The sequence below is a fragment of the Cnephaeus nilssonii genome (genome assembly GCF_951640355.1).
Source record: "Cnephaeus nilssonii genome assembly, chromosome: 19".
In the NCBI taxonomy this organism is placed as follows: Eukaryota; Metazoa; Chordata; class Mammalia; order Chiroptera; family Vespertilionidae; genus Cnephaeus; species Cnephaeus nilssonii.
The window spans coordinates 18,474,622-18,493,861 of NC_137090.1; the positions used below are offsets into that span (position 1 = coordinate 18,474,622).

At 35.7% G+C, this 19,240-nt stretch overlaps 1 protein-coding gene across 1 annotated transcript in view; it reads left to right on the forward strand.

The window, feature by feature from the left end:
* Window positions 1-19,240, forward strand: part of SMURF2 (SMAD specific E3 ubiquitin protein ligase 2) — a 97,398-nt gene that overhangs the window by 68,746 nt on the left and 9,412 nt on the right. The window contains exons 6-15 of the mRNA XM_079798424.1: window positions 200-284; window positions 1,525-1,608; window positions 4,021-4,223; window positions 6,884-6,968; window positions 11,843-12,001; window positions 12,443-12,638; window positions 13,656-13,759; window positions 15,975-16,089; window positions 18,090-18,268; window positions 19,006-19,143. Coding sequence (XP_079654550.1) covers window positions 200-284; window positions 1,525-1,608; window positions 4,021-4,223; window positions 6,884-6,968; window positions 11,843-12,001; window positions 12,443-12,638; window positions 13,656-13,759; window positions 15,975-16,089; window positions 18,090-18,268; window positions 19,006-19,143 — 1,348 coding nt within the window. The remainder of the gene's footprint in view (window positions 1-199; window positions 285-1,524; window positions 1,609-4,020; window positions 4,224-6,883; window positions 6,969-11,842; window positions 12,002-12,442; window positions 12,639-13,655; window positions 13,760-15,974; window positions 16,090-18,089; window positions 18,269-19,005; window positions 19,144-19,240) is intronic.

A 19,240-nucleotide genomic window follows, 5' to 3' on the forward strand; every position in this document is an offset into this window, starting at 1 on the left:
AATTAGACTCTTCTCCATGAACATGATAAAGCGTAGGAAACCTTAAAATTCTAATATCATTCGTAAAGGAAAAAATCTCATGGAAAAATAAATTACTAAAGAGTTCATTCTAAAATATTAAATTAAGCCAGATGTCTTACGAAATTGTAACAATTCTTTCTTATCTATGACTCTTAGTAATGCTTCTGTTGTTTAATAGTAAGTCTTCAGTCCAGAGACCGGATAGGCACAGGAGGACAAGTTGTGGACTGCAGTCGCTTGTTTGATAACGATTTACCAGATGGGTAAGCTAAAATCATTAGAGAAATATGTGGATAATATCCTTAAAATAATGAGAAAGAAGTTGGTGTTTATTGTATACGTAACTTTAAAAATTTGCTGATCAATTCCAAAATCTAGGTTTTCCTTGTACTGGAAAATTAGTAAGGGATCTTGTCATAAATTTATAAAATAAACCAAGAATTAGATGCTAAACTTGGTTTTTAAGAGTTTTGATTAGGAAACAATTTTTTGACAAATAGAACTCTTTTGTAAATATTATATATTCAAAAGAAAACATTTTGTTTTATGAAATTACTCAAGCCTGGCCGGTTTGGGTCAGTGGTTGAGCATCTGACGAGGAGGTCACGGTTTGATTTCTGGTCAGGGCACATGCCTGGGTTGCAGGCTTGATCCCAGTGTGGGGCATGTAGGAGGGAGCTGATCAGTGATTCTCTCTCATCACTGATGTTTCTATCTCTCTTTCCCTTTCCCTTCCTCTCTGAAATCAATAAAATATATGTTAAAAAATTACTCAAAACTGGCTATATACTAGTAATTACTGAATCTGAAACATTGCTCTGTTTAGAGGTATAGGATTGAGAATCTATATAATAGTAATTGTAATAACATAGTAACATTTATTGAGCATACATGTGTCAAATACTGTTATAAGCACTTATATAATGCATTTATATAATTTAATTCTCATAGCATATGGTTCTGGAATTAGACGATCTGGTATCTAATCCTTACTCTTATGCTTACTAGCTGTATGAATATAATAAATTTATTAATTCTGTAAGTTTTGGTTTATACTTATTTATAAAAGAGGATGACATTCTTGCTTTTTAAAAAATTAGTTTGAGTAGGCTAAATGCTTTAAAAAGCTTTTATGTATTTTCTTAGTTAAATTAAATATTTAAAAAATTATGTGGATTTTAGTATGGTCTGCACCCCCCCTCCCCACTAAATTCTTGATAAATTAGTGTAATTTAATTGACATTATTGAAAAATTCTCAGTTTGGTTGATGGAAAATATTAATTACACCTCAATGTAAATATTTTAGAAGCTTCAGAATTCCAGAAAATATATTGTACATTTTAAAAATAAGTTGAAAAAATTCCTATAGTCTGTGGCTTGATCTTTCAATTTGTCATTTTTGATTCATACTCACAAATCTTTTCCTGGCTTGGTTACTGCACTAAAAACATGTTGTATCCAGCTTCCTGCTAATACCTTATCTTTCACTGTTTTTGTTTAAGCTGGGAAGAGAGGAGAACTGCCTCTGGAAGAATCCAGTATCTAAACCACATAACAAGAACTACGCAATGGGAACGCCCAACACGGTAAGAACATACAGATATCTTCCCATGGTCTGTGTTGTTCACCCTCCTGAAGGCGTTCCTTTCTGGTTAGCTATCAGCTTTACCAGATTTCCTATCTTGGTTTATACTGCTGTAGATCAGTAGATCTTATAGCAAGTGCCATTATTATTTTTAAAAGTAATTTTCAATAAGGATTGTTTAGCAGGTTATCCTGTTATTGTAGCTGCAGGGCCTGCGATGATACTCAATAAATATTTATTAAATAAGGTAAATGAATAAATCGAGAAGTCATCTTATTTCTGGGACTCTTAAAATTTTTTGAGCCCATTATTGAATAGCTGTAACAAAATATGTATACAGGATCTACATTTGTTCAGTCATGTAGGGGGATGAATATATTATATTGCATCCAGTAAGGTCTGTAATCAGGATAAGAACCAGATGCTCTGAGGTTATATGGAGGGGCACCTGGCTTAGCATGGGGAGCAAGGGGATGGTGGAACTTGCAGAGAAAAAGTCTGAAGGGGCAGAATCTCTGAACTAAATCCTGAAAAATGTTAGGATTTAGCCAGGTAAGGGGAAGGTAGTAGTGCTCACAGCTATCGTGCAGTGCACCAATAGTTATATGCTAGGCACTGTGCTCAGCATTTGGGCTGTAACATTGAACACGTTGGAAAGACCTTCATGGAGCTTAATGTGTAAAGACAGGGATGCAAGATATTTTTTGGAAACTCCAAGGGAGTGCTTTATACGTAACTGAAAATGAGTAGGATAAGTGGCTGAATATTTTTTCATTTTCTTTAAAGTAAGAACAAAGTTCAATAACCAAAAAAAAAGTAAGAACAAAGTTTATTTGCCACCTGTACTCAGTGTTTGTTTTGCCCCCACCCTTTTCTTCCCCCCACCCCCCAGCAGGCCTGGCTGGCACCAGACATAGAACATCAAATGCTTCTCATTAGCTATACGTACTTTTATTTGCTAGGGATTAATTGTTTAACTCATTGAATCACAGTTTTCCCTGTTGTGATTCTTGGTTAAAGACTTAGCTCATGTTACTATTTTAAAAAATGCTTGATAGCACAATGAGCAAATTAGCATTTTGGTTTTTGTGTCAGGTTATTGTCCTGGACTTTGAGAATCTAGCAGAAAATTTTTTTCTGCTGATAGAATTTACTCCCATGCCCAGCCTTCACTCTGTTTATCAGACTTGCCTTTCTGAAATAAAAGCCTACCCCAGTCTCTTAAAAAAAAAATGCTTGAGAGTTGCATTAAATGACCAAGGTTTTTATTGAAGTCAGATAGCTTTTTTATTATACCTGAGTGTAAACGAATGTGTACTTATGTCAGTGTTTTAGCGAAATCCGTTTCCTTCTACTTCATTCAAACTGATAAAATTGACTTTAATTTCCACATGTATAAAGTTGATGGTGTTGTAAATGTTAGTTTAAAAATTAACTCTTGATTATCCTCTTACTTTGGATGACCTTCAATAGACTGGAAGCTCTTTGAAGAGACAGACTATTTTCTTTCTTTTATTTATTCAATATTTATTGAGCTGCTCTTACATGTATGCCATGCACTATTCTGGGTGTAGGGGTATGTGTAGTGGGGAACAAACTAGGCACTCTAGTCTCTCAGTAAGTATTCTAGTGCTGGAAGACGGACAAAACAAGGATGCAAATAAGAACAATATCAGAAATAATTGCTATGCTGATGAATTAGGGTGATGTACTATCAAATGCCTGCTGGTTACTTCAGATTCTAATGTCAGGAAGGACCTCTTCAAGGCCACATTAAAGCTAAAGCTATGATTTGAATGATAGACACACACACACACACACACACACACACACACACACACACACACACAAGAAAGAAAAAGAAAGAAAGAAAGAAAAGAAAGAAAGAAAGAAAGAAAGAAAGAAAAAGAAAGAAAGAAAGAAAGAAAATAAAGGACCCTGGCCTAGGTGGAATAGGAAAAAAAACACATTTTAGGTGGAAGGAGGAGCTTACCGACCAGAACTACAGGTAGCCGGCCTGTGCAAGTTCAGGGAGCAGGGAGAATGTCAGTGTGGCAGAAGCAGAGTGGGAGAGTGGTGGGAAGTCAGGTCTGAGAGGTGGGCTGTAGCTAAGTCAAATCGTGCTTGATGAGCTAGTACTTATATCTACAGATATATGTGGATTTCATATAAAACGTAATTAAAATAAATATTAAATGATTTAAAGACATAATTGACATTCTGCTGATCACTTGAATTTCATTGGTGCTTAGAGGTTTCAGGCTTTTATTCAGAGGTTGTGAAATCATTATATTTGTATTAGTCATTCCATTTTCCTATAAGTGATTGTTACTGCAAGTACATACATTGTTTAGAGAGCTCTACTTTTGACATTTGAACTGAGTAACCTTTTTTCCCTGTTACTTTTCAATAGACCGGCATCTGAATATTCTAGTCCTGGCAGACCTCTTAGCTGCTTTGTTGATGAGAACACTCCAATTAGTGGAACAAATGGTGCAACATGTGGACAATCTTCAGATCCCAGACTGGCAGAGAGGAGAGTCAGGTCACAGCGACATAGAAATTACATGAGCAGGACACATTTACATACTCCTCCAGACCTACCAGAAGGCTATGGTATGACAACTAGCAGAGGAAAAATAAAGTGTGGTTTATTAATTTCAAAAATAAAGTGTGGTTTACAAAGAAATCCGGAAAATCAACTTTTTAAATAAGTTATTAATCTGGGTTTAGGAATTCTGCATGAAAATAAAAGTAAATGTAAAACCTCCCAACTTTGAAAAGTCTTTGAAGTGGTAGAAGACTGCCTAACCAATAGTTTGACCTTGGGCTAGTCATTTAACCTCAGCCTTTTTGCTCTTCTGTGTTTTTTTTTAAAGATATTTTTATTGGTTTCAGAGAGGAAGGGAAAGGGGGAGAGAGAAACATCAGTGATGAGAATCATTGACTGGCTGCCTCCTGCAGGCCGCCCACTGGGGATCGACCCCACAACCCGGGCATGTGCCCTTGACAGGAATCAAACCTGGTACCCTTCAGTCCACAGGCCGATGCTCTATCCACTGAGCCAAACCAGCCATGGCCTTTTTGCTCTTTTATAATGAAATAAGATGAATGATACCTCTCTGTATCACAAAAGTATTGTGAACAGCATATGAAATAATTTACTTCCTTGTAAATAGTCACTGTATAAAGGTAAGATGGTATTGTTATTGATAATGGAAATCTGCAGTTAGACCTGAAATGTAATTTTCTAGACATACATTTTAGAAATAATTTCAAAAGCATATTTCTAATGGTATTTATATATTTGTATTGCCTGTAATTTTGAATTATCTGAGTAATTGGGTTATTCTTATAAATGATTTAGTAATTTCTGTTTGTATAAAATTATAATCTTATATAATTTCCTGAATTGTAGAATTTCATGTGAAGGATGACATGAATCTTCTAGTTGAATACGAAACTTTCAAAATCACAACTTGTGAACACTTGCAGATAGTATGAACTCAACTGTCCTCTTCTTTCTTGCTAAATGCTAATCAGTTACTTACAACCTTGTACTCTCAACAGCCTGCCCATAAACTGTCCTGGACTGCTGGTGACACCTAGTGGCCAATATTGGGAATCGCCTGCTCTAACTTTTATTTTTAATGTAGGATATTTTTAAAACTTTTCTACAGACACACGATTTTAACTTTATTTTTTAACGTATTTTAACTCTTTACTTAAATTTTAAATACCCTTTTTTTCCATTGTGCTATGCTACACAGGTAAACTTACAGCACAGCTTGGGCTTGGGGGACAGGCAGGCATGGTTTATATCCTGGCTTGGCCACATATTAGTTGTGTAATAGTGGGCACATTATTTAACCTCTCTGAACCCCAGTTTTATCTTCTAGAAAAAGGGGAAAATAATAGTACCAACCATGTAGGCTTGTTACAAGAAATAAATGGTAATTTCCTTTGAAGTGCCTGACACAATGTCTGGCATAGAAAGCACTTAGTAAATTGTAGCTGCTATTATTAATGCTCAGACCTCAGAATAAAGTATTTTCTGCCATTTCTCTTTAATTGAGATTATAAGGCAAGCTGTTTGGAGTGAGGGTGGTTATACTTTTATAATATTTGTACGGTATGGATTAAATTTTTTAAAAATCCAACCAAAACATAGGAGTAAAGTGGGTACCAAGGCTGAAATCTTGGCAGTTGTCATCTATAACGAATTTTAAATATTTTTATGTTTATAATTTTAAAAAGTTTAAACTTGAAGTTCATTGACTTAATTATAAGTTTATAAACAAATTTATACTAATAAATATTAGCAATAGTGTTGTCATTTTATATGTTGGAATTTTTCATTAGATTTTGTTTTTAAAAAATGGATAAGTAAAGACCGAAACCACGAGTGAGGGAACCTTTCACAGACCCCCTCTCTGCCCTGGCTTCCTCACTCCCCAATATGTACACTGCTCTTTAGTCCTCATCTTTGCCTATTTTTGACTATAGAGTGTCTCCCTTTTAAGTCCAAATGTAGTCTTGAGAATATACCTAAGGAGAAGAATTAGGCATAAGAAAAAACAAACATTACTGTCCTGCAAGCCCTTTGAAAGTTTCTGAAAGTTCCTCAAAATCTTCCCAAAGTTGGCTAGCCTCTTTCTCTGAGCCTTCTCTTGTTCCCTCACATTCCACATTCAAGACAAATAAAGGATCACTTCTTCACGTTTGTCTTGTTGAATTATTGGTACTGTCACAATCATGTTTTCTACTTTGCATTGCACCATGGTTAGTATTTGAGCCATATTATAAGTATAGTTGGCTTTAAATAGCTGACCTGTGGCCGAAACCGGTTTGGCTCAGTGGATAGAGCGTCGGCCTGCGGACTGGAAGGTCCCAGGTTCGATTCCGGTCAAGGGCATGTACCTTGGTTGCGGGCACATCCCCAGTAGGGGGTGTGCAGGAGGCAGCTGGTCGATGTTTCTCTCTCATTGACGTTTCTAGCTCTCTATCCCTCTCCCTTCCTCCCTGTAAAAATCAATAAAATATATTAAAAATAAATAAATAAATAGCTGACCTGTGATCCCTCATTACTACTTATAAGATTGTTTTTAGGAGAAAATGTATTCTGAGTTCAGAACAAATGATTTGTGAAACAAAATTGTTGTAATGATACAGGTTGGTCATTTGGATAACTTAATATAATATTCTCATGTCTATAGCTATCTTTGATTTGGACATTCTGAATATGTCTTTATTATTAGTGTTTCTTAATTTTACAGAACAGAGGACAACACAACAAGGTCAGGTGTATTTCTTACATACTCAAACTGGTGTGAGCACATGGCATGATCCAAGAGTGCCTAGGTAAGAACACATTCTAAATGTTCCTCATACCATTGAATCTCCATTTTACTTAGGATTTCTTTGATTATTTAATCTTTAATGTCTTAAAATAGCTTATGTAAAAGTTGGATCTTTCTAATACTCATTTCAGTTTGATGTCTGTAGAAAGTCTTACCTATCTCTCTGCAATCCTACCCCAGTGTCCTACCCCTAACCAGTCCCTCACCACTCTTCCCTTTTAAAAAATCTGGGCAAAATGCCTGGCCAGTGTGGCTTAGTAGTTGAACTTCTACCTGTGAACCAGGAGATCAGGGTTTGATTCCCGGTCAGGGCACATGCCCCTGTTGCAGGCTAGATCCCCAGTAGGGGGTGTGCAGGAGGCAGCCGATCAATGATTCTCATCATTGATGTTTCTATCTCTCCCTCTTCCTTCCTCTATGAAATCAATAAAATGCATTAAAAAAATCAAAAAAATAATAAAAAGTCTGGGCAAAAACATGAGTCTTTCGGGAGTTTGAAAACTGACCTGGGGAAAAAACATACAAAATCTTACAAAAAATATACCCATTTTTTAAAGGGTAGTAAATTGATATTTTTATCTCTGGTTAGGCTTTTTTTTTTTTACAAAGGGTTTATTTATTTTAACCTTATATGAGTGTATCCAGTGTTCCTTTATGTGTTCCTTAATAAAACTTCATTTTAATGTAGAAAAGAAATAACCTAATTAAATTAAATTTCTATTAAATTCCAAAGCTTATACTCAGAGCTCTATTTGTCAAGATTCATGTCAAAACCAGATGTGACTAGCTGATTTTGGATTGCTTTGATACCCTCTCTTTATTTATAAATAAAGCAAAGTAATAAAAATGCTTTACTTTGTCATAGAGCTTAGTCTTTTGAGGTTGGCAACCAAAGAAATGTGCTATCACTAACTTTCGTATCAAGATTGCCATTTCTCTGTCTTGGTAATATAAGTTGTTAGTTTAAAGAAAGTCATGGGGAGGAAATTTTTGTTTTATTAATAAGCTCACTGAAAAAATCCATGGGCCTGACTTTTAGCAACAAGACTTTTATTATGTAAATTATAAAAAGTGGTATGGGTCCAATTGAAGGTCAGTGATGAGCTTTTCAATAAAATAATTTAAAACCATTAGAAGGAAATGTATAGAAGAAAGTGATTTTTAAAAACTAAATGTTTTACAGTAGTGAGAAAGTAGATCTTGAGTTATCTGTTGAAAGAATAGTATGTAAGTTGGCATCAGAAGATGAAATAGAGAGAGGTCTTGGCAGCACTGTTGGTAATATGTTCTTATTCCTAAGGAAACGTGTCAGTTTTTCATTAATGTATATGTGGTTTCAATAAAGGTTTAAGAATATTTCATGTTGAGTACTGAATAATGGCTTTATTAAATCATGCTCTGGATTATTTTTCTTTTCCTTAATCTCTATGCTCCAAATTGTTATCTTAACAATCAATCTTCATATCATCATATCTATATATATAAAAGGCTAATATGCTAACTGTTCGTCCAGGTAATGATGTCACATAGCAACACCTGGCTTCCTTTCCCTAGTGATGACTAGCCTCCTTGGAGTTTCTTCAGCCCAGGAACACGACTTGCTTTTTAGCCAGGTGGAAACATTTTACACTGTAACCAAATGTCTGTGAAGCATTTCCCGTGCCTCATCTCATTTGATCCTCACAGAAGTCCTGGAGTAGGTAGATAGGAGACTCAGTGGAATCCTATTTTCTTTTCATTAGCCAGAAAATGGAGATTTAGAAAGCTTAGAAACTTGACCCGACTGAAAAGAAGTAAGAAATGGTGGACCTTGAAAATGACTTCAGGTTTTCTCACTGCACAGAATATAGTCAAACACTGCTGCAGTTAAATATTTTACCCTTTGTTCTCCCTGCGTGATCTACAGTAATAATCTGCTTCATGTTGATATTTATTGCTGTGTTGCTGACAATTACCTGAAAAAGAAGTTGGGGTGTTTCACTGGGCTGGAAAAGTTTAGCTAAATCAGAAAGCAGGTTTTCTCTCTCTCTCTCTCTCTCTCTCTCTCTCTCTCTCTCTCTCTATATATATATATATATATATATATATATATATTCACATATATGTGTGTGTGTGTGTGTGTGTGTGTATAAAACGCTAAGTTGACTCACGCATGCGCAATACATATAAAGCTCTCACTGACGCCAGTCACGTGTGTGTTTCTCATCTGTCATTGTCGATCGTGAATTTGGTTGACACTTTTATTATAGAGAAAGGGCGAATAGCGATAATAAAATATTTCTTCTAATTAATTTCCTTTCAATGTGCACGAATGGCCCTAGTATCATCATATCTCTTGTTTTTGGAGGATCCTTTAGTAAACATGCTGTTTGTATGGAGGATCTTTTATCAAAGCAGAGTATAAATATCTAGATTCTGTTAAAATATTACTATTCAGCCCTAGCTGGTTTGGCTCAGTGGATAGTGTCGGCCTGTGGACTGAAAGGTTCCGGGGTTTGATTCCAGTCAAGGGCACATGCCCGGGTTGCGGGCTCAATCCACAGTAGGGGATGTGCAGGTGGCAGCCTATCAATGATTCTCTCATCATTGATGTTTCTCTCTCTCTCTCCCATCTCCCTTCCTCTCTGAAATCAATAAAAGTACATTTTAAAAAAATCACTATTCAAAGACATTTATAAAATAGTGTAACTCAGATACTTCATTTCAAGATATCCAGTAAACTTAGGTTTATCTGAGAAGTCCCATTTCATCAAGTTTTGCATATCTCTTTAAAACAGTGATTAATGCCATTGTATCCTGACTGTGTAGTCTTGAAATACAGCTCTGTATTACTTTTTATGGCTATGAAACATTTTTCTTCAATCATTTTCCAAGTGGAAATAAATATTGTTCCCACTTTTCTGCTCTTTTAATCAATTCTTTAGAGCTCTCCATATAAAACTGTAGATTTATAAAGTTCGAAGTAAAAGTATATGAAATAAAAATCTGCATTATATCAAAATTGTCCTTTGATTTCAGTATTTGCTTTTCATTTCTAAAAGCTCCACTTAAAAATCCAGCTGTTCATTTTTAATAATCTCTTCATTGATAGTTTGCCTTTGTAATTGTTTCCTTATTTTATTATTATTTTTCCCCTTACTTTTTTAATGTCCCATGTCATAGCTGTTCTCTGATCTCTGACAGTACTTAGGGATCTGATTCTGTGGTTTATTGTTTCCACTGACTCTCAGTCAGCATGACTTTCCTTTCTGAAGTGTTTGGTGATCTGTGTGAATTTGTTTGATCTTAATTAGTTTGAGTTCTGTGGACCTAAGTTGGAATTTAGGAAGTTTTCCTGGGATCCCTTCATTTTTTTTTTTTTAGTTTCCAGCTTAGGGAGGAAGTGTCAGATTTCCTTTTCCAACCTTGCTGCTGACCTGAGGCTGTTTTCCAATTAACAGCTACCCACTGGCAGTCCTACCCCTGTGCCTTCTTGCCACTTGGGTACCAGCTCCATTTCAATCCACTTTATTTTTTAATCCTCACCTGAGAATATTTGTTTTTTTTCCATTGATTTTTAGAGAGTGGAAGAGATGTGGGGAGGGAAGGAGGAGGGGGGGGAGAGAGAGAGAGAGAGAGAGAGAGAGAGAGAGAGAGAGAGAGAGAGAGAGAGAGAAACATCCATGTGAGAGAGACACACAGATTGGTTGCGTCCTGCATGTGCCCTGACTAGGGCTGGGGATTGAGCCTGCACCCCGGGTACGTGCCCTTGACTGGGAATCGAACTCTCGACCCTCTGGTGCTTGGGCTGACGCTCTAACCACTGAGCCGTGTCAGCTAGGGCAAGCTCAGTCTACTTTTTTTTTTTTTTAATTTGAGAAGGATTTTTAGAACTTCGCCCTTGTCTCTTTTGAGACTAGCAGTGTCTCAAATAGTGTGTTCTTGTCAAGCTGTCGTTCTGTAGCAGGAGTCTCCTGGAGCACCCATAAGCAGAAGCCAGAATTGTGGTTTCAACAAATCTGTGGGTGCTTTATGTGCCCATAGCTGTGTTTCATTATGACCAGGCAGATTTTTTTCCTAGTTTAACCTTTAAAACATGATTTTGAAGATATTTGTCATTATAATTATCTGTTATAGTTTAAGTTTACATTAGACATGCTGCTCTTATTTCATTCTTAAGGTCTTGTAAATCTTTGTATATAATAATATTTAAGAATGTATGATACATAACAATGGGATTGGTCCATTAAACGTCTTTCTGCTTTTTTTTTTTTAATTGTAGCAGCAAGCCTTAGACTATTCTTCCTTACGTATCTTGAACAGGTTCTTCACTCACTAGCTTAAAAATTCAAAATGCAGATGTTATTCTTTAAAATATATACTGTGATTATTTTAAGGATCCGGATTTTAATATAACTTAAAGTTTTGCTTTGTTGGAGAGCTTAAAATTAATAATGGAATGAACATTTATTTACCCACATTTTACAGTGTAGTAATAAAAGAAAAATTGAAGGGAAATTTTAGAAAACATTTCATTCCTTATACCACTGACATTTGTAAAACAATATTTTGTCAGATAAGGATTGAAGTACAGTTTATATTGGCAAGTGTTGTGATTGCTTTTATATTAATTTAAAATCTGTGTCACATTAAAGCCCAGGAACAAACTTTTAAAAAATGTAGGCTATGTGATAAGTTTCTGGGCCATTTATGGATTGAGTTTTCAATATGCAAGTTTGTTAAACCATTGGGAATTAAACATTCCAGCTGAACATCTCAAGTTTCTGAAACAATACATTTTCTCAGACTTCATGGAATTGTTCTGTGTCATTTACACTTGCTTGGCTCAGCAGGCCCAGCAATGAGGTATTTTTTATTTTTTATTTGTTTTTGCAGGGATCTTAGCAACATCAATTGTGAAGAGCTTGGTCCATTGCCTCCTGGATGGGAGATCCGTAATACGGCAACAGGCAGAGTTTATTTTGTTGACCATAACAACAGAACAACACAGTTCACAGATCCTCGGCTCTCTGCTAACTTGCATTTAGTTTTAAAGTAAGTTTTTGAAACAATATGTGTGAAAATGCGAGTCTGAACAAGAGAAGACTGATGGTGCTTTCTGTAATAAATGTGATAGACTGCTGTCTTCAATTATTACTTTTGTTGAACAGAATGTTATATAAGAATATGACAGCTTTTACTTTGATATCTGAGTATTGTAATCCTGCTGTGCTTAAGCAGCAACCTCACCGTGGCACACCTGAAGAGACAGGCTGCTTTATGGGGCAGATGGATAAAACTCCGTTTTCCAGCTCCACACAGTCATATGGATTCTCAGAAATAAACTTGGGAGCTAGTTTATCGTTGTCAAAAATGACAAGCCAAGAACACATAAGGTGTGGAAATGATACAGCTAGATTTTTTTTATAGTTGATGGCTATTTTAAATGTGTAATTGTAATCTTTTTCGTTCAATAGTATTTTTGTTTACTTCTAGTCGGCAGAACCAGTTGAAAGATCAACAGCAACAGCAGGTGGTATCGTTATGCCCTGACGACACTGAGTGTCTGACAGTCCCACGGTACAAGCGAGACCTGGTCCAGAAACTAAAAATTTTGCGGCAAGAACTTTCCCAACAACAGCCTCAGGCTGGCCATTGCCGAATTGAGGTTTCCAGGGAAGAGATTTTTGAGGTAAACTTTCAAGTCTTACTGAAAAATGACATTTTAGTGTTTTTGCTCTGTTTTCCAATAAACTTTTTGAGACTCTTTAGAATGAAAGTTTTCATTAATTTCTTTTTCGATTGTGGGGATTAATGGCAATAACCTGGGAGAGATGTAACGTAGAAGGTAAACGTTTAAATAGGATGAAGAGAGTGTGGGGTTCCAGTGGTTCCGCTTGGCCTCTGCATTGCCAGTGTTGGTTAATAATGAGTTTTGAAAGACCTTAAGTATCACCCACCTCTTACTTTCTAACGCTTCCCAAGGTAAGGGGCTTTTAACTCAGAAAATCATTTGTTTCATTCCTTCGTTTACTGAAAATCCTCCTTCCTAGCATACTTTTTATCTTTAGATTTTATACCCCTAACATCACCTTCAGCGTTCTTACAGAATTGTGGCAGAGCTCCAAGGCAGGGACTTCCACTCTTTAGAGGATTCCTGGGCAAGAGGTTTGGGGACTTGAGAACCCTTTTCCCAAAAGATGAACTTTTTTTCTCTCAGAACCGTCCTGGCCTTGTCTGTAGTCCATCATTTGTATTTTAAAATAATAACATTATTCATTTAATGAAGAGAACACTAATGATTACTGATATTCTTTTGGAATTTTCTTTTTCTTACCTTTACTTTCTATTGTTGCCTGTGACCCTAGATTTAGGTCAATCAACTTGAAAATTTTGGTACTTCTATCAAATTCTGTTTTTAATATGAGTGAAATAATTGCTATGGTTCATAGAACTTAACTATGGAGTTTTGCACTTAGTAGGTTTTAATATAATATTTATCACGTGAATTGGTTTCAGTAGCATTAAGCAATATTCATTTTGTTTTTAGAAGTTCCAAAGAGGTTTCAAACACTTGGAGTTTATCCATTGATTTGATTGTTGAATTTCACCTTATTTATAATCATGCTTTGTAGGTGGAATGGGAGGAAGAGTTTAAATAACAGGTTAAAAGCACCTAGTAATTATAGTATATTAATTTTTTTTTTAGGAATCTTATCGACAGGTCATGAAAATGAGACCAAAAGATCTTTGGAAGCGATTGATGATAAAATTTCGTGGAGAAGAAGGTCTTGACTATGGAGGGGTTGCCAGGTAAAGACTCGCTCATCAGGAATTGGCACATGAATCCTTATATATACAAATTTAAGAGACTCCTTGTGGTGTAAACTTCTCATTGATAAGTATTTTCTAGTATAATATTCCCCAGTGTTTGAAAAAGGAGGATATCCTAATCAATACATTCATAATGAGGTTAGGATAGTACTTTCACCAGAAGAGGACACTAATGATTACTTACATTCTTTTGGAATTTCCATTTGGGACTCCTTAATGGATCATAGAGCCCAATGGAACGCCCTCTGAAAACTAGCTGCAACCATACAGGGGCTGTTGGTAGACCGGCAGGCCCTGTATGTTCTTCATCTCCCCTTTAGTGCATGTTATTCCCTCTGCTTTATATTGTCGGGGGCAATCTTCAGGCTTTAATGACATAATCTAAACGGAATACTGCTCCCTTTGCTTTCATTGACATGCTTTTTAACCTTGTTAAAGGAGTGTGTGTGTCCCCTCAATGGTCCTGTTGTTAAATTCATACATAAAGTATTTTTTTAGGTGTGAAAATTCACGTTATGTAAATGTAGCAGAAACATTATAGCTCCGTATTGAAACATTCTAAAGGACCATCATGATAATTCCACTTACCCTAATCTAAATCCAGGATTAATTAAATTGTATTTTCACCAAGTCCCATAATTATTACTTAGCATTACTTGTTTTTACCTGTAGACTTATTTTCATTCTGCAACCTCTTTACCTGCGAATGGAAGTACCTTTAATTTGGATTTTTAGAATTGATTGCTTGTACATCATACTCAGGACTTGATCATTTCTGTGGTATTTTTATGATTTGTTTATAACTTGGTTTTGAATGCTTATTGTGAAAACTTATTAATTACCTGCTGATGGGATCTAAATGCATTATAGCATATAATATTATATATATAAGTCAAATAAATCGTTTTTGTTATTTATTTATTTCTTAACCCCACTATTCTCAGGGTTTGGGCAGAGTAAAAGGGATGTGGCAGAAAACTGCTTTTTCTGATCTTAATTCCATGCTAGAAGCCAAAAGTAGTTGGGTTCTGCTTTCACGTGTGTTCTAAATACAGGGTGAAACAAAACAAAAATTAGGATTTTTTTTAAAAACACACATACATATATAAGAAACGTACAAGACATGTCTGTGAGTGTTATGTGTGTTGTGAAAGTTGCTTATATGGAGACCTCACTTTTGTTTTTAATCTCTAGGGTTTTTCAAATATTACATAAATGGTGGTGATTTGAGCTAGACTTCATCACATTATAGAACTGAGAAACATTTTTCTTTAACTTTTTGTTAAAAGTATTTCACTGTATTTCCTTAAAGTGTGTTATTCAATGTGTTTAATCCATAACAACAGAACATACCATTTAAATACCTTTCCTAGCTGAGGAGTGACAGGAATTGGGATGAGAACTGCATCTGTGATAGTCTAGTGATTGTATTTCAGTTTCCTCAAGATGAGTGTTAGCTTTCATCCTTTGAAAAATATGAAGGATTTAATAAATTTAAGGTGATAGTACTATTTATTATGAGGTTTTAAAAATATTGATGAGCACTTGAAACCAAGAAGTGGTAAGGAACACACCAAAAAATACAGGTGAGGACAAGCATGTATTTTTTGGTATGTTCTATACCACTTCCTGGTTTTAAGTGACCACTTACACTTTTATCACGCCACATTTCAAGGTTTACACAAAAAAGATGATGGAATGAAATTTCCTTATAAAACAATACCAACAGCAAGCACACCCTATCCGAAAACGAGAGTAAATTACTGCTGTGTCATTATCTGAGTACAAGTCTGCTGTGACAGCAGCAGACAGGAAGTGTAGGTCACGTGGATATTTTGAACTATTCCCTTCCCTTTATTTTATATTTATGATGGATTAAAATTTATTTAGCAGTTAAAAGGAGCAGACTGCTGGGATGCATTACGTAATTAATAGTTGGTACTTCTGGGTAATACCTTTGTACTCTGCTGCTATGTTATAAGTTGCCTGCGTGATTGAGAAGTGACTGCATAATAATAAAACAAGCGTTTCCATTTGCTTTCTGGGCATGGTAGATTTTTCCAGTGTGATCTATAACTAGTTAGTGCTTTATTTTATTTTATTTAAAAAATTATTTGCTAAAATGATCAATAGCATATTTTAATAAAAATATATTCTTTAACAAAAAATTCCTTTGTCATGCCTTGTTTTCTAGGGAGTGGTTATATCTCTTGTCGCATGAAATGTTGAATCCATACTATGGCCTCTTCCAGTATTCAAGAGATGATATCTATACATTGCAGATCAATCCTGATTCTGCAGTTAACCCGGTATGGTTGCTGTTCTGGTGATGTGAATTAACAAGTGACCTACAATACTTGTTATCTTTAAAATGTCAATGCAGTCTGGATTATTTTCTTCTCAAGTAAATGCTTATGGATGTGTTCAGCAATTTGGGCCTAGGGATATTGACATGCATGCATCTTTGTTTGTAGTAGCCCCAATTCGAAAGAGCATCATTGTCCATAAGCAGAGGGTTTATTACATTGTGACATGAAGCAGAATGACATTAGCAGTTACAAAACATAAATGCTGGAGTTAGACATGAGATCATAACCAGGTCCTATTACTTAATAGCTTTGTGACCTCAGGCAAATTCATTGACTTGAGCTTCAATTTTATTACCTAATAATAGACAAACATGTAAATTGACTGTACCTCCCCTACGCCCACAGTCAATCAGGAGTGAGTATGCAAATTAACCTGACAAAGATGGCGGGTTAATTTGCATATGCTGACACAGAGTGGCCAGGAGGGGCGGGACACCTGCTATAAGGAGGAGAGGGGTGGCGGAGGGAGCTACAGGAGCGGTGCTCTGGCAGGGAGCGAGGACTTGCAGGCTCCTGGGTGGCCGGGAGTGAAGCCAGGGGAAGGAAGGCCTATTCTTGCACGAATATCATGCAACGGGCCTCTAGTTGCTAATAATAATATAGTTTGTACCTAAGAGAAGGGCTGTGAGAATTCAATGAGATTCTGCACATTAACTATTTAGCATTGCGCTTTACATTATTAACCATATAAAAATTATTCAGCACTCAACAAAATTAGCAGCTGTTACTAATTTGTTACTACATTATTTCCATTAGCTTTCCATACAAGGGCATACTATATAGCCACTAAAATGACATTGTGGGATAAAAGTTAATGACATGTCAAGATGGTATTTGTGATGTATTAAGTGAAAAGATGGTTGGAAAATAGTATGATACAATTTTGATAAATTTGTATATGTGTCAACATCGAAAGGCTCTACCCTGTAATATTGACATTAGTTACTTCTGGGTATTAGACTATGGGTAGTGAACATATATTACTTTTTACAAAGAAACAAATGCTGTTTTTAAGATAAGGGGGGGTTTAAAGATTACTTACTAAATAGAGAAGTAAAAGAAGTTTAAAATACTAATAAGCAAAACAATTTATCAGGAAAGACCAGATATACCCAAACATGGTAGGAATGTTAGATTCATTGCAGGCAATCCTTCATAAAGGGAAGATTTTTAGGCGAAGGTTCTGCTTGGGGTCCCATTACTGCCATTGTAGTTGTAGTAATAACAGTTCATGTTTGTTGTTGAGCTTTTATCCTCTGCCAGCTACAGTGCCATGGGCTCCATTATCTCATTTTACTCCTCACAGAGATCCTTTTTAGATACTATTATTACTTATTTTTCCAGATGTGGAAAATAAATCCTATAGGGGTTAAGTAATTTGCCCAAGTATGCATAGCTAGTAACTGGCAGAATCAGGACTCAAGTCCAAGTTAGACATGAAATCTGTGCCCTAAATCTGTGAGGTTTTGAATTTCAGTTTCTGGTTAGGTCAGGGAAATAGGGAGGTTTAGGGTTGAAAGCTTTTTTCTTTTTTTTTTCTCTGTGACAGCCAAGATTGTAAAGGGCTTAGCAGGATGTGAGAGGAAGAGAACAGGATCTATGGGTGGTTTAATGAAGCTGCAATGGGACTCTTGTCTGGACTTAATTTCTAACGATGAATTTTACAAAGTAACTATATCCTTTGAGAGAGGCTTGACTCTGTAACATTTTATAGCAATGTAGGGAATCTTGAACATGCCCAATAGAAACTCTCCCTAATGATTACTGAGTTTTGGTATGATAGCCTATTCCATTGAAATAGTTGTAAATTAGAGTATAAGTTGATATTATGAAACGATTAATGTTGCTTAAATATTTAATTTTTTATTAAAAATTCCCTGAATGGTGTCTAACTTCATTCTAATATATTCAGTATTTATATAAACTCTTTTCCATTTCAGGAACACTTATCATATTTCCATTTTGTTGGACGAATAATGGGAATGGCTGTGTTTCATGGACATTACATTGATGGTGGCTTCACATTGCCGTTTTATAAACAGCTGCTTGGGAAGTCAATTACTTTGGATGACATGGAGTTAGTTGATCCAGATCTTCATAACAGTTTAGTGTGGATACTGTATGTATTGAGTCTTGTTCATTATAGTTAGAATCTGAGCTTTTAAAAAAGATCCTGTCTCAATGGATGTACTTCTTTAAAATTTAAAAAATATAGAAAATACGAAGAGTGACTATTTGAATGATAGGACCACATTAGATTTTTCCTTTGTCTACTGCTTTCCTGTATATTTCAAATTCCTAGAAGTTAGTGAACTTTATTACTTTAAAAAGGAAAATAATATCTAATATATTCTATTGTAAAAAGTACTACTATATGTAAGTGATTTTCTCAAAGTGATGCAAGTTTGTTTCCAGTCCTGCATGTGTTAGAATAGCAGATTCCTGCAGAAGTGGATTGTTGAAGCCATGCTTTAAAAAGGGGCATCTGTAAGAACCAGTTCTGTTTTGTGGGAGGGCATTATCTTATGAAGATATATTGGCCATACTTATTTGCCAAACCAATGAGACTCAAGTAGGGCCTCTTACCTGCGGGCCAGACACAACTGAAGTTTCCCCGTGTAAAGCCCGGCCGTGGCCAGCGCCCTTTCTCGTTGCTCAGGAAGTGAAATGCTTCCTGTGTTGATGAGGGTTAAAGCTCTGACTTTTCTGCCCAAGAACTAGGAGGTTTGGAGTATAGGAATATTCAGAGGAATCTGATCTTGTATTTGTCATGCCATAAACTGTTCTAGTTTTATTTGTCTCACAGTTAATACATCTGTATTTTAGATTTTCCAATTAAGTATCTTTCCTTTCTAGTGAGAATGATATTACAGGTGTTTTGGACCATACCTTCTGTGTCGAACATAATGCATATGGGGAAATTATTCAGCATGAACTTAAGCCAAATGGCAAGAGTATCCCCGTTACCGAAGAAAATAAAAAGGAATATGTCAGGTAAACACTTCTATGTTCCCCAAACTGAGAACTGTTTGAATGTTCTAGAGTAGCAGAACAGAAAAACATTTCAGTATTTAGGTCATGTTACTTATTG